Below are 15,185 nucleotides of genomic sequence, written 5' to 3'. Positions count from 1 at the left end.
TCCTTTTAAATGCTTCTTTTATTTCATTGGTTGTACATTGGGTGAGTGAACTATTACAACCAAAACAGAATTGATACAAATTAGACTCCTGTTTACACTGTAAGGTAATGAATGAAGGAATTCTTTAAGTGTTACAGAAAGATTTAGTAGAAATGTTACCAGTGGTATGGCTCAAAGAATATTTCGGTGAAGTGCTGTTATATCCTGAAAACCAAGAGTGAAATGCAGTCCCGTACAAGTGGCGAGTTCATCTCTTAACTACAGTATTGGTTGAATTGCTATCTTCATGTCTGGGATATTGGTGATTTTGTTTTTGTAATTAAACAAAGCATTTAAGATTTATTCATCATAGTCAGACTTCTGAATATAAACAAACTTTTGGCAAATAATATTTATACAGAAAAATAGTTTTAGATCCTCTCAAATCCCAGAATTATTCTATAAAATTACATTATAAATAAATAAAAAGCAAAATCTGTTGTACATATATTTGTACATCTATGCATTTGCCTTGCCTCCTCCTTATTGTAAATGACATATTTATGACTCTTTGCATATTATAATCACAATTCTGGAAAATGGATATCATAGTAAAAATACAGTCTTCTATATTTGCTTGGGGGTACAGGTGATGTTTTTGATGCTCCATTATTAAAGGGCTGAAAGTAGTTGTGTGCTAATAATTTTTAAAATCAAAATCATGAAGCAAAAGAAAAAAAGAGACAATGTTACAACAATTAGTCTACAAAAATATTTCAGGGATTCCCATAATTTACCTTTTAGTAATGTATACTCTGTTTTCAATGAGTTTGAGTTAACAAAGAAAAAAAGAAAAAAAGGTTGCATGTTTTAGGCAAGTTGTAGCATAACTACATTGTTATAGTTGAGAAAGTTACAAATATCAATAATACATAAAGATGAAACTACCAAAGAAATACAAGTTAGATACTTTTCCACAAATTAAAACAAATGTAAAGATACAAGCACTATGTAAGATTACACTCAGAATGTGATTTTCTTTTGGTAGAGTTATCAAACCTATGATATAAGTCGTCATTAGACTTTGACCAACATTAATTAAAATGGCAGATTGCTTTTTTCCTCAAACAAAAATGATATGGTTGGTGCATGTAGTTTTCAGAACAGGCGATGATGCCAAAATTTAAAATATTTTACATTCAATCTCAAAAGTCAAAATACTTCAATCACTAATATGTTCACAAAGAAAATGGATGTTTTAAACAATTACACATAATAGTCATTTATAACAGCTGTTTTGTTTTTAAACAATAATTTAAAAACTATGTAGGTACTGTATAGGCTATGTGCAACATATAAAATGTGAAATATGAAATATTTGGTACGATAGTGCTTAAAATAAACTTTAAAACAAACTTTCTGAACAAAATTTAATTGTATCGCTATTACCTTGAAGATCAACCAAGTATTTAAAAAAGTAAACAACATTAAAATATGTTTCATCCATATATAGTATATATATGTATGTGTATATATAATATGTATGTACTTGTATTAAAGTTTTTTATACTTTTGAGACATAAAATATGCTGTAAGGTGAAAGAATTAAAAGAACTATTTTTTTTCCATGCTGTAGTCAGTTACAACCCTTTAATCCAACTTTTGAAATGCAAAACAGTGATGGATTTTTTTAAAAGTGAAACTATCTACTTTTTGCTTACATAGTAATTTAGATTAAAGTCACAGTCAAATTTTCAGTGACTAAACTCAAACTTACTTAAATTAGAATATTATACAGATCTCCTCACCTACAGCTTCCTTGTTTGACTAGGTTTTTAGTTTAGAAGCGTTATTATTCTGTAACAGGCAACCGGATAGTGAATTTGAAAGACTAATCCCTTTGATTAGACTGTTGGCATGGGCCTCTCATTCTTGTCAAGCTGGATGAAGTCTGGCAAAATCTAGGCACTTCTACAAAGTCTCTCTTATAAAACAACTTTAAAAATATACTTGTAAAATAATACCTTCAAGACTTTGTTTGGTGGGGTATGAAGCTCATACCGTGCAAAGTTTCTTTTTCAATCTACTTAATGTTATTCTAGAATCACATGATTCAATGCGGCATCTCCAGGCAAACCAAACACCACACTTTGATGTGTCCCCAGTACTTGTGCTTGAATTTCCATTCCGATTTTAGACCTGCAGGGCAGGTCATGGTTTTACTTCACTTCTCATCTTTGCTGCAGCATTCGTGTTGTCAAGAAGTGAAACACAGCTTTGATCCAGTGGGTAAATGAAATGACAGTAATTGAAGTTAGACTCGAACCTGCCCTTGGAGTAGGTTGTTTAAACTAATGCTAACTGTTTTATTGCTAACTTGGAAATATTCTCAGTCGAAATGAGTAAATTGGTTGGACTTTCTGCCTCGGCTATAGTTATGGAGATAAGACAATATTCCTAGGACAGAAACTATGTTTAGAAACCCTTTAAAAGTCAACTTTATCCTTTATGTCTTTAAACATCACAGCTGGTCTCAGGTAGTTAACTATCTTAGGTTGGAGTATACTAAGCATACCGTATTTAATACTCATATATGATATAGCAGCACTAGCTTCTTAGAGTTGTGGTCTGTCCAGAAGAACTACATCTTTATTTAGCATGCAGTTTGTGGCAATTCTATTGAGGAGGAAACAGGATAGTATGTACAGTAACAATGTTTAGTTATTCTCAATGCAGATTCTTGGCATTCCATTCCGTTTCTGCTGATTATTTCAGAATGATCTGTTAGAGAAAAAGACAAGCGGGATTTAGACGTCCTTCTGTGAGGGAAAACAGCGAGTTTAAGTTTTACTCTTTGAAAACAGACAGTTGAAAATAGGGACTTCTGCCCTTTCCCGTCATTTTGATGCCGCTACAATTCTGTGCAATCCCCACCCTTCATGCTGAAAAATTTCACACTGAAGCCCGGCTGCTCTGCGGCCACTCTAAATAGTGATTCAAAGGCACAGTGTTTTTTGTAAAACTGTGACTGCGCATGTGTGGGCATGCAGTGTGGTTAGACCTTCATCTCCTAATTTTTAGTTCTGGCTTCACATCTCTTTATAATACATTCAATCAGTCATTCAATTAATGTTTGCTAATGTGATCAGGAAGTCGAATCAAAGAATTAGTTCGTGTGTGAAAGGTTATCTGTAAAGATTAAATATAACTATTTTAAAGTGCGTAACAAATTAAGTATAATTTGTCTACTACCTTGCATTTATAATTCAAAGAGGGGTTCCCATCAAAAGTACTTTTGCTCCCAAGCTACAGTAACACCTAGTTTCAAATTCAGGGATTAAGTGGCTCATATTAAAGAAAAAAGGAATAACATTCTAATAAGGCAGTTCAAACAGTCTGAATAATGCCAAAAGCAAAGATAAAACTAAATTCTCAAGTGCAAACCGGGGTCCCTGGAGTTTGATCTAAGGTTAAATCCAACTCCACAACTTTACAAAGGACAGGGCGTGTGCCCCGTGTGACCTGATCCTCTACATGTCAGCTTAAAAGCCAAGCTTCTGACGCATTCCAACAAAAACATTTATTCTTTGTGTAATGCTTTGACCAAACTGTGCAATCCATAAACAAACATTTTGTTTATTAAACAGTCAAGCGTCTTTGTTTAGGAAATAACCAGTAAAAATTCTTTAGGGTCCACATCAGCTAATATTCCTGCACACTGGGATCCAATTCCCAATAAAAGCCTCATTTCTGCAAGTGTAATTTCTTATGCCATTATGTTCAAATTGATACATGTGACTGTTTTTAAGTGGGAATTTTCCAGTTTACATAAAATAGTTTTAGTAATACAGTTAAATAATTTCTCTCGTGAAATGAGTATCCTTTATTTTACTGCAACATAGAGATGTGTATGGAATTGATTAAAACAGAGGAAAAAATTATATATGTTATTATGTATACACTAAATGGAAACTCAAAAACTTTGGATAACATCATCCCTTGTTTTCCAAAAAGCCCTAGGAATTTAAAATCAATTAGGGAAAAAATATTTCACGTACTGATATATATACTAATGAGATATAATGATCTATATGTAAATATTATCATAGTATCTTTGAATAGTCATTGCAAATAGCTAATATTCAAATTATTCAGATGGTTATATTACAACTTCACTTTTAGATTTAGATATTTTATTATTAAATAGGAATTATTCTAGTTTATCCCTTAGCTTCAATCCCGTCTGTATGGTTTGCAAATAAGAATGGGCCCCAGGAGATCAAATCATGTCCTGATTTTCTTTTTTCTTTCTTTTTACTTCAGCAAAAGTCTTCTCTAAAACGTTTACGGAAAACAAATTTGCACTTTCTTAAACTGCTATATAACAACATATTCTTTAGAATATATTCACATTCTTGCTTATTAACTGAAGTGAAAATGCCATATAGAATGAAATGCCTAACCACCTGGAAAGAAAAAGTATCCTACAGACAGCCCAGCAATGGGCAAATCTGTATTCTATCACAGAAACTATTATAACAATGCTGTGGACTTGAGTTTGACAAACAGACATGTATGACCACCCGGCTTTAACTGAGCCATAAACCAGCCTTGAAGTTAACTAACAGCATTAACTGGGCTCAGCCCTACTGCTCTTCCCGCTGCCCAGGCTGCGCACAACCCATTTATACGGATAAAGACATATAAGAAGCACCTCTAGTACCCTCAGACTCTCAGCTATACTGCTACCTGGCATGTAGGCCAGAAAGTCCTGGCCATACCCTGGCCTATGACTCGGGCTATCCTGAAGACTGCCTGTGTGCTGTTAAAAACTGAATTACATTCCCAGCAGCTGTGAGCTTCAGGAGCCTCAAGAGATTTGACTTTAGAAGGTAGGAAAGCTTTGGGTGTTTACTTTTTTTTTTTTTTTTGTGGCAGCATTTTTCTCAAAAATACCATTTGAGTATTAATTTTTTTCCCCAGAGAAATGCAGCTTGTTGGCATAGTCTGAATTAAATGTACTCTGGAGTGAAACACATTTTGGAAACACGGACAGACCAGAAATCCAGACGAGGACTAGTTACCAACCGAGTGCCTCTTATTTAACTACTGCCTATTTGCTTGCTGCTTCTGATATTAGAAGACAAATGACATTACAGGTCTTAGGGCCCGGGGCGGGGCAGGCAGTTTCCTGCAGGAAGGATGCTTGTGAGGGAAGGGGAGGGCCAGGTGTGCGTGTGTTGAGCGGGAAGAGTGTGGAGAGGCAGTTTTGAGGTTAAATAGGGATCTTCTGTCTCGTTATTAACATGGCTTTTCTTTAGTCAGACTTATATTTTTGATTCACACCAAAACCCGTAACTTAAAATAAGATGCACAGGTAATTTTGTGTTACTCTGCTGCCTCTCCTTGGCGATTCTCCTCCACACCAATTCAGTGTGAACATATAAAATGTGTTCTAGATATGAAAACCTCTTTAGTCGCCATTGGTAATTCAATGGTCAGGAGGGCCAAAAGCTTCAGAAGTGCCTGAATATGTCGATATGGGTACAAAACATACATTCCTGAAAGAGCAGGCTTGTGTGGCCCTGGTAATGGGCTCTGAATCTGATACTGACAAGTTGTAATTCCGAGCTGGTCCATTTTAAAGACATGGTTGGGGAAACCACAGTTCACCAACGTGACCTCGACAGACTGGGTGTCAGGGACATCCTTCTCACCCTGCATGGGTCAAAACTGAGGCTGATGTCCAAAGCTTCTTCCTCAACCTCCAGGCACTGCAGCCCATGCTTTCTTTGGAAAGGGCAATTGAAAACTCTCCTGGAGGGAGTTCCCATTGTGGCTTAGTGGTTAATGAACCCTACTAATATCCCTGAGGACTCAGGTTCGATCCCTGGCCTGGCTCAGTGGGTTAAGGATCTGGCATTGCCGTGAGCTCTGGTGTAGGTTGCAGATGTGGCTTGGATCCTGCATTGCTATGGCTGTGGTGTAGGCCGGTGGCTACAGCTCTGACTGGACCTCTAGCCTGGGAACCTCCATAGGCTGCGGTTGCTGCCCTAGGAAGACAAAAGACCAAAACAAAAACAAAAACAACTCTCCTGGGGTCTGCCAGCATATGTATAAGTCAGAAATAGCTACTACACCGGGCCCCCTAAAAGTTTCCTTCCTGAAACATCATTGCCTTTATTTTACTTTAGTTTAATTTATCTATTTTTAACTTAGGGCCGCACTCACAGCATATGGAGATTCCCAGGCTAGGGGTCGAGTCAGAGCTACAGCTGCCAGCCTACACCACACCCACAGCAACAGCAGATCCAAGCCGCGCCTGTGGCCTACACCACAGCTCATGGCCACACTGGATCCTTAACCCACTGAGGGAGGCCAGGGATTGAATCTGCAACCTCATGGATACTAGCTGGGTTCTTTACTGCTGAGCCACAATGGGAACTCCTTTGTTCCAATTCTAATAGATACTCTCCTGATTTTCCAGCAGGTGCTGAGAAACTTTTATCAGAGCCTTAAGAGCTAGGTCAGCATTGCGAGTCATATTTTACAGACCTGGAAAAGACAGCATGGACAGTTTTAGTTGGCTTGCCCAATGTACCAAGTACTTGTGCCCAGCAGCATGAGCTTAGAGATGGAGCTCACTCTGCTCGCATGGCACATGCCCCTCCAGGGAGCAGTGATGATCTGCAGTGGGGCCAGGGGCTTCCAGAGAGCAGGTCTGTGCCTCCTGTGGTGCCTGTGGAGGCCAGTGCTCAGAAACCTCCTGGGAGCTCGGGAATCAGGGAAAGCAGAGGCCATGGGGGTGAGGCTTAGAGCAAAGAGAGCCTGGAGTACGGGACAGGAAGCAGCAGGGACCATCTATAGGAACCAGAGGTGTAGAAATGGCAGGTGGATTTGTGGGCTTCTGGGCCCTGCCTCTCCCCAACTGCTGCCACCGGCCACCGCCGCCTTCCCTGCCTAGGTGATCACATCCCACCCTAGGCTGCCTCCAGATGGATGCTGCAAACACGTCTGCTTATAGCTACAGAAGCGCTCACCCAATCACAGCGCTACCGCTTCAGCTTCTAAGGAGCCCTGGCAAAAGCTATATGATAGGAAAGAAACGGAGCCTATTGAAAGAGTCATATTTCTGTTTATCTGTCTGATAAACTAGTCCCTCAAATGAGCATTATTTTATATAACACAATCATGATGAAGGAGATTAAATTATTAAAATAAGATTCTAGCTAATCTTTTATGATAAATCAAAATCTTGAACTGAAAACATTATTTTTGATTCTTTTTTCCACTAAAAGAACACACACAAATGAGAATAGCTGATGCCCACAAAAATTGGTGATTGTATTTTTGAAACAAAGACACACCTGGCCAAATCATGACTGCATTCGTAAATCTTCAGTGGACCCTCTAGTGGCAACAAGAGTACCTGTGATGCAAAATTATCAGTTGACTGCAACAGAGGCTACTTATCCACGAGCATTTCCTGAGGGTGGCTGGATTTAAGAATTGTAACGACTGTGCCTAATCCACATCCTTAAATCACGTCTATGTGAGCCCAGTACACAACTAGTCTCATCTTTATCTACTGAAGACAAAATATGAAAGGCCCCAAAGAACACCAAATGGGTTGTCTCCACACCAGATATGTTATAAGCAGCCACTGAATAATCCCTGCATCCCCAGCAAAGTTCCTACCATTGACTCAGTGCAGTGGCAGTCAAGCTCGTTACAAAGAGGACTGGGTCAGGCACTGCCTGGATAATAAGGCTCCTGGGGCCAGGCAGGAAGAGTGCCTAAGGGAATGGGTCAGTTGGAAGGTTGGCAGATAGAAGGGCCTGTGCCTGGAAGAGATGGAGCAGCAGCTACCCAGCCGCAGCCAAAGGTCACCCGCAGACATCTGCACTCTGTATTGCCTGACCTTTCAGTGGCCGAAAGAAGCTGGAAATTCAGCCACTGATTGACATGACTGCAAACTCTTGATGGGTCAAATACATCTTTGGGCTGAATTCAGCTATGAGCTGCCACTCTGTGTTCTCCTGAAGCCTTACTTTCTTGGAGGAGAGAGCCTCTGAGCCTGGATTGCTAGTTTCCTGAGCCAAGCAGCCGCCAAGTCCGTAGGCATCATCCAGGAGAGCAGCAGCGGTGAGGATGGGCAGATCAAGAGAGGAGGTCTAACAGGGAGTTAGCCTGCAACTGTTCAGACGTCTGGCTTTCACCCAGAGGAACAGGGCACTTGCCTCACAGGTGTCCTCTACCCAAGAAGACATTACTGCCCCGCCCTTCACTGATTGACCTGTCATGACATATACATGTTGCCTTGTCTTCTCCAAGGTGATGATGGATTCAGACTGAGCCATCCATATGCCTTTACCTTTGGTGTGCACCTGGAAAAGACCTGACCAGAGTGTGGAAGCACAATAGTCCACGCAGAGGCTGAAACACGGAACTTGAAAGCATGAGTACCACGAACCCAACAGCTGAACTAACTAGCCTTCACTCAAGAGGGTGCAAAGAAGACAAATCAATGTATGATTCCCCAGGGCTTCGGCGGTATCAAATATCAATACCTACTGAGTTTTCTACCTTGTGGTTGATCTCCAGGAAATGTGCATATAAATAATTTGGGAGATTGTGAGCTTCTAGAGGACTTCTAGACATGTTCACACTTCTCACATAAATGGTTCACTGTAGACATTCAGAGGTGTCAGATGAGTTATCTTTTAAAACGTTAGCTCAATATTAGATTCAGTAAGAACCCTTACTGTTTGGCTGAACTGATAGGCAGAAACATTTCAGTGAAAGGACCAACTGCTTCTATGAATCCACACCACGAAATAATTAGAAAAGAGGAATAATGGCTGAGTTAAATCCTCCTGTGAATCACCACCCAGTGCTACCTTGCAATGTTGAGTTTGGAGAGGCAGATAAAATATGACTGATCAAGGGTTGGCGTGGCCTTGCTGAAATCTGGAGGCATCAATGGATCTGGGTACCACTAGCACCAGCGCTCACGCGGACATGTCCCAGCAAGGCTGCTGCATTAGCTGGGTCCACAGCACAACTGAGCTTCCTAAGGACAGGGGCAATGTCTCAGTCCTCCTTAGATCCCTGGTAACAAGGAATGGGCTGGGCACACAGGAGGCACTTACTTACTATCGGTTGCGTGGATGGGGGAATAAGAATTCACCGAGGACGTAATGCCACGGTGCTGGTATCTACAGGAGACCCAGAGACGCCTCACACGTGGCAGGCAGCAAAGGAGGCAGCAAAAGAACCTCTGGCACAGCATATCGCTCTTACCCTGTCAGTGAAGTTAGGGATTCAGGAATATCCAAGAAAAAGAAACTCTCCTCCCACCCCACCCCATGTTCTACATCAATAAAAGAAGAACTATTCCAGGCTGGGGGCAGAATCACCCAGAGGATGGAAACAGGGCGGATCAACAAAAATGCCACCTGAAGCAAACGCCTAGATCTGGTAGATTTCTGAGAAATCTTTCCCCATGGTCACAAGGCCTTCTTTCCTCAGTATCTCACCCAGAAAGGATATGTCACTATTTCCTTCAACGAAACTTAGCATTAATTAAAAAAGAGAACTGAAGGTTTTTTCCTAAAAATTTGGCCAAGCTGAGGCGGCCTGCCTGCCGCTCGCCATCCCAGTGCCTTTTTCCTCTTACTCCGCCCCACGCGGTCCTCTCCACTGTCCCCGCCACATCCCTCCCCCGCCAGCCTCCGCACTGTTCGGTATTCTCTCCACCTCCATCTTCTCCAGGGCAGCCTCGACGGTCTGAGGTTCCCTGATTCTGCCTGAGAAGTGACACTTGTGAGCTCTTCTGGTTGAAGCCAACGATACAAAGCAGACAGACATGTGTACCTTTCGGGCTGCCAAAGAATTCTGTGCTTAATCGTAGCACGGATTACTGTGGACCACTATACGAGGAATTACCAAAGGCAAAGGCAAATCCCTTTGGTCTCTTAGTGAACATACGCTATCGGAGTAATTCTCTCCGTATCTCTTAATGAATGAACACTTTCAAGAACTCTGGCCTGTTCCATCACTATCTGCACATTTCAGTTATAGAAAAAGTTCGAAGATAATTAGTGGTACATGAGAAGACACTTCGTAAAACAATCACATTCATCTTTGGAGGGGAATGTTTTTCTGGGGGAGGGCAGTGTCTTTTACCATCTTTGCTTTGTTTTCCAAATGGATTTTTACTTATACAGAAAAGAGATATTTTAGGGTTGTGGGAGAAAATTCTCAAGTTCTCTGACAATGAGTTTTACTCTTGAGAAGGGCAATCTGACGTGGCCACAATATTTAGCAGAATCTGGGGAGAAGTTTAGTCAGGATTACTGCTTTGCCCTCTGTCATAAATAGAAAGTTTACATGGAAAGCCTAATTCCTCTGTTTTTTTTTTTTTTTTTTTAAAGTTATGACTGCACACGAGATCCCTCGCCCTCTGCACAGGGCTGGGGATAGAACCTGCACCTCCGCAGTGAGTTGAGCTGCTGCAGTCAGATTCTTAACCCACTGGGAACTCCTAATTCCTCTATTTTCAATGATGTTTTTGTTAATGACTCACGTCTGTCTAATATTTTCCATTCTGGTATCCAGACAAAAAGATTTTTCAATATACTTTCTAATATGTGAAAAATATCATTTAAAATATTAATAATTGTGTTTTCGCATGAAAGGCAGTAATATCGGCTTCACCGAAGACTATCGACCAGGGTCCACATTGACAATATGTATTATCTGGACAGAATATATAGACAGGAATTCTTGACTTCAGTAGGATTCCACTCTTTCCATGAGTCCCTGGCACATGGAAAAATCTAGACTCTTGTGAGTATTACAGTGATGCTTGGATCATAAGCCCTTCTCCACACCAGACCCAGCTGCAATCAACCCACTTCCCTTCGGGGAATTCGGAGGATCGCTCTGGTCGCTTCCATGGTAAGAGGGGAATCGAGTCCTCAGATCACCTACAAATCCATACATCCCCCGAGGGTGACCTAACGCTATACAGGAGGAGGGAGGTAAAGGCACTTGAGAGGAGACGTGTTATTCCTCATGCTTCGCCCTGATGCTGCAGGAGTGTTGAAAAGAAAATTGCACTCAGGAGTCTGAAGTGCTTGTTCAGGAAAAGGGGGTCTGTGTGCCCAGGTTTGCTCTGCGGGTGCCAGAGAAGGTCAAAACAAAACAAAAAAATGTTGGATTGGAAGGGCCACACAACAGCCAGAAAAAAAGGGACGTTGGCCACTGAAGCAGCCCATCCAAGGAAAATGAGAAAGAGGGTGTTGTGAACACAGGTGGTGGCCACCCAGGACCCGGCTGCGGCTTTTATCTTCCTGTTCATCACCTGGCCTTCGTGGCTCCAGGCCACACATCCCATTCCTACTCCATACGCCTTCCCCCCTTCCCCAGCAAACGTTCCAATCACGGAACTAATCATGGGCTATGGTTCCTCTGGCCTCAGCAGGTGGAGAAGGTGAAGGACTTCTCTCTTACACGCTGTCTGCCGCATGGGTTAAGCAGATGCCTTGGGCATCTTTCTTGGATCTGAGAGATACAGAAATATCCATCGACATGGGATTTAGCTTCTTCCATGCTGTTAGCGCAATATTACTACTCTTGAGAAATGTCATGAGTTAAACAGACAAATGTGGACCAGTCTGGGGACCTAGCCATCAAGTTCATCACTGTTTCTACAGAAAAATTACTTGAGTTTCAAACCAAGTGACAAAGGGAATTCTGAACAAACACTTTAAAAATTAGGGACTGTATGCCTATCGAGGAAAGATAAATTCCTCTACTATCTCAAGAAATAATACATAACAACTAGACCATACTATTTTAAAAATACTCTAAGATGTTATAGAATAGGTAATAAAATAGTTCTAAAAATATTGTATTTAGAATGTATACAGTGACGTGTGAAGCCTGTGAGGCCCTCTGGGAGAGTGTTTCACTGAAGGTGACCTCTGGCCATGAAGGCAGGATCTAAGAAAACTCTTTTATACCTTTAAGAAACAGTTTATGCAGCAACCGAAATGAAATTTCAAAAGCATTTACTTAAACCTGTTCTTTTCAATATGGGGTTTTGTGCCCAGTAATAAATTGAAGAATGAGGCCAAGACAAATCACAGAAACAAGCTCCTGCTGGATTCAACATTAAGCCCCTGATCCTGCTCAAGGCCCTGCTTTTATAGCCACTACCATTATGTTAGACTCAGAATCCTGGGCACAATTTGGCCGCGGTATTCACTCTAACAGTGGAGCAGCATGTATAATTCAGTCTGCTGAGAACTGGCTTTTAAGACACTAAAGGCAGAGAAGGAACCAAACTCTGGGATTCAGCAAGAAGAACGACGGGATTACTGTTATGTGCAGGACGGTGTGCTCTCATCATTCTCACGCATTTCTCCAACGGAAGGATGACACTGCCCACCTAACAAAATTCCCAGAGTAATTATTTTGTTTTGTTTTCTCCCTTTTTAGTTCTGTGCCCGTGTGCCTGTGTATGTGTGTCCAAGAGACAGAAAGAGAGGTTAACGAAACCACTCCATGTGTGTAAAATAATGGTGCAAAGGAAAAATCAAAAAGAGAGATCAGGAGAGGAGTTTCAGGAGGCTTGTTTGTGCCACCAGCCAGCTCTGTGCCCCCTCTGAGCCTGTTTCTCACTCTCCTTGTACCACACTGGCACCTCTGCAGTGGTGGGTAGTTAATCGGGTGGCCATCTGTCCTCCCTGATAGCTCCTCAGAAAGTGCCAGAAATATCCTGTTCTAATAGATGGCAAAAGGGAAACCAAAGGAAGAAAATGTACAGAGAAAGCTCCCGCCTTCTCTCTTCTTCATCACTAACGGGCCTCCCTCAGAGCCCGGCGCTTAGGCTCATTCGTTCAGCCTCTCTTTGAGGGGATCTTTATTATACGATACTTACTTCAATCGTAATTGTTTACCTGTTGGTTTATTGCCTATTCCCCCCGACAGTGTAAGACCGGCGAGAAAGGCGCTGTTTTACTCATTGCTGTGTTCCCGGAATTCTGAATTTGACATGACACAAAGTGGGCTCTTAATCAACACTTGTTGAGAAAAAGTATGAAGATGTGTTGCACTGAGTTAACAGTGGACTTTTGTTGAGGCCTGAGAATAGACCCAGCCTTTTTTTTTTTTTTTTTTTTTTGGCCGCACCTGAGGCATGTGGAAGTTTCTGGGCCAGGGATTGAACCTGCACTGCAGTCGCAACCCATACCACAGCGGTGGCAATGCTGGACCCTTAACCCCCTGCACCACGTGGGAACTTTCTAGACCCAGCTTCTAACATGCATGGTTCACTGAGGAAGAATCTGCCTTTGCACTCAGCTTCCTGTTTTATGAAAACTGAGCTCAAAGGAAAACACAGCACAATAAAGCATTTTTTAATGTGAAAAGAATAATTTTATACTATAGTTTAATGAAACAAAACCCTAAGTACAATTAGACATTTCTTTCCAGCCCTAATCCTTTCTTTGGAGAAATGTCTATTCAGATCCTTTGCCAAAATTTAAAATATTGTGGTAAAATACACAGAGCACAACAGTTTCCGTTTTAATCATGTTTCAGTGCACAGTTCTGAGTCAAGTGCACTGAGACCGTTGTGCAACCATCACCACCATCCGTCTCCGGAACTTTTCATCATTCCAAACTGAAACTCCGTGCCCATTAAATAACTCGCTATTCTCCTTTATGGCCAACACTTAACCCTATCTTCCTTCTTTTCCTCTAGTCTTGCTTTTCATCCTCCCCATTTTTGGGTTCAAAATGGAATCTTTCTGTTTGCATCCCAGAACCATCATTAAATTCCTCAGCTTACTTTGGAACTTATCTCTGTGGTTGTATCTACAACTAACTTAACCTCTGGTCACTTCCTTCACCATTGCCTCCTCCGGCCTAAACATGCATTCTCAAGTTGTGATGCTCATTTAACCTGAGATTTATGTGAAGGTAAGGTTCTAAGGAAACCAGGGAAAAACTGGTAAAGGTTCTTTCAACCTAAAGTCAGCAGAAGGAAGGGAATCATGAAGCTCAGAAAGGAAATCAATAAAATAGGGATTAAAAAAATAGAAAAAAGTTAATAAAACCCAGAGCTGGTTCTTTGAAAGGGTAAACAAAATCGACAGACTCTGGCCAGACTCACCAAGAAGAAGAGAGAGAAAGAACCCAAATAAAATAAGAAATGAAAAAGGAGAAATCGCAGTGGTCAACTAAACAGACCAATCGCTAGAAACGAAAATGAAAACATAATAAAAACACTCCTACAAACAAAAGTCCAAGACCAGATGGCTTCACAGGTGAATTCCACCAAACATCCAAAGAAGAACTTATATCCATCCTTCTTAAACTTTTCAAAAGGTTGAGGAAGAAGGAACACTCCCAAAGACATTCTATGAAGCCACCAGCATCCTAATACCAAACCCAGACAAAGATACCACCAAAAAAGAAAATTAGAGGCCAATATCTTTGATGAAAATAGACAGAAAAATTCTCAACAAAATTTTAGCCGACCAAATCCAACAACACATAAACAAGATGATACATCTCTCTTTTAAAATTACTGGGGTTTTTTGTTTGTTTGTTTGTTTGTTTTTGTTTTGTTTTTTAGATGAAAGTCCTGGATAAAAGGACCCCTCCTGGTATACTTTTTTAACAGAAGTTCTTTGCCATTTTCCACCCTGGGAAGGGTGAGAGGGTGGCCTTCTCCATCTGCTTTGTAGCTCATTTCCTGGACTGAAATTTGATTTCCCTGGTTGGTCTCATCAACTAACCATATGTTCAGACCATTTCTGAAACTGAACTTGGAGTTTAAAAAGGTTTGCTTCTACTGGAACTTTCTTCTTACATGGTGTTAAACTTTTAACAACAGTTAAACTCAGTAGTTAGAAGTTTTCAAGGAAGCCATATAAAGAGTTTCATCCCAAGCCTACACGGCCCACAAGTTCCAGTCTAAATTCAAGTATGGCGGAGACACAAGAGAACAGGATTTGGAGGCTGGCAAGCCTGTTTTAAAACTGTCCAGCGACTTCCAACCTGTTTGAATCTTGAGCACATTATTCTTTAAAATTAGCTCTCCTCTGGAAGAATGGATAAAAACACTTCACAGTGCTCTGTTGAGTACTGAATGAAATAATGCATATGAATATCGAATATGTAATAGTGAT

General features: G+C 41.0%; 1 protein-coding gene and 1 long non-coding RNA gene across 34 annotated transcripts in view; one reads left to right on the top strand and one right to left on the bottom strand.

The window, feature by feature from the left end:
- The window catches only part of MBNL2 (muscleblind like splicing regulator 2), a 159,849-nt gene continuing 144,664 nt past the window's right edge, over positions 1-15,185 (bottom strand). For all 27 annotated transcript variants that reach the window (XM_084982154.1, XM_084982157.1, XM_084982156.1 and 24 more), the window contains one exon: positions 1-2,760. In XM_084982154.1, the coding sequence (XP_084838280.1) occupies positions 2,746-2,760 (15 nt within the window). In that variant the 3' untranslated portion in view covers positions 1-2,745. The remainder of the gene's footprint in view (positions 2,761-15,185) is intronic.
- The window catches only part of LOC110255848 (uncharacterized), a 131,323-nt gene that overhangs the window by 36,439 nt on the left and 79,699 nt on the right, over positions 1-15,185 (top strand). The gene's annotated exons all lie outside the window — the stretch shown is intronic.

This window comes from Sus scrofa, chromosome 11 (genome assembly GCF_054392235.1).
Source record: "Sus scrofa isolate SSC_HxYL_T2T_F1_AM1 chromosome 11, Sscrofa_HxYL_maternal_Yorkshire_Landrace_v2.0, whole genome shotgun sequence".
NCBI classification, from domain to species: Eukaryota; Metazoa; Chordata; class Mammalia; order Artiodactyla; family Suidae; genus Sus; species Sus scrofa.
This window is presented reverse-complemented; position numbering and strand designations above follow the sequence as displayed.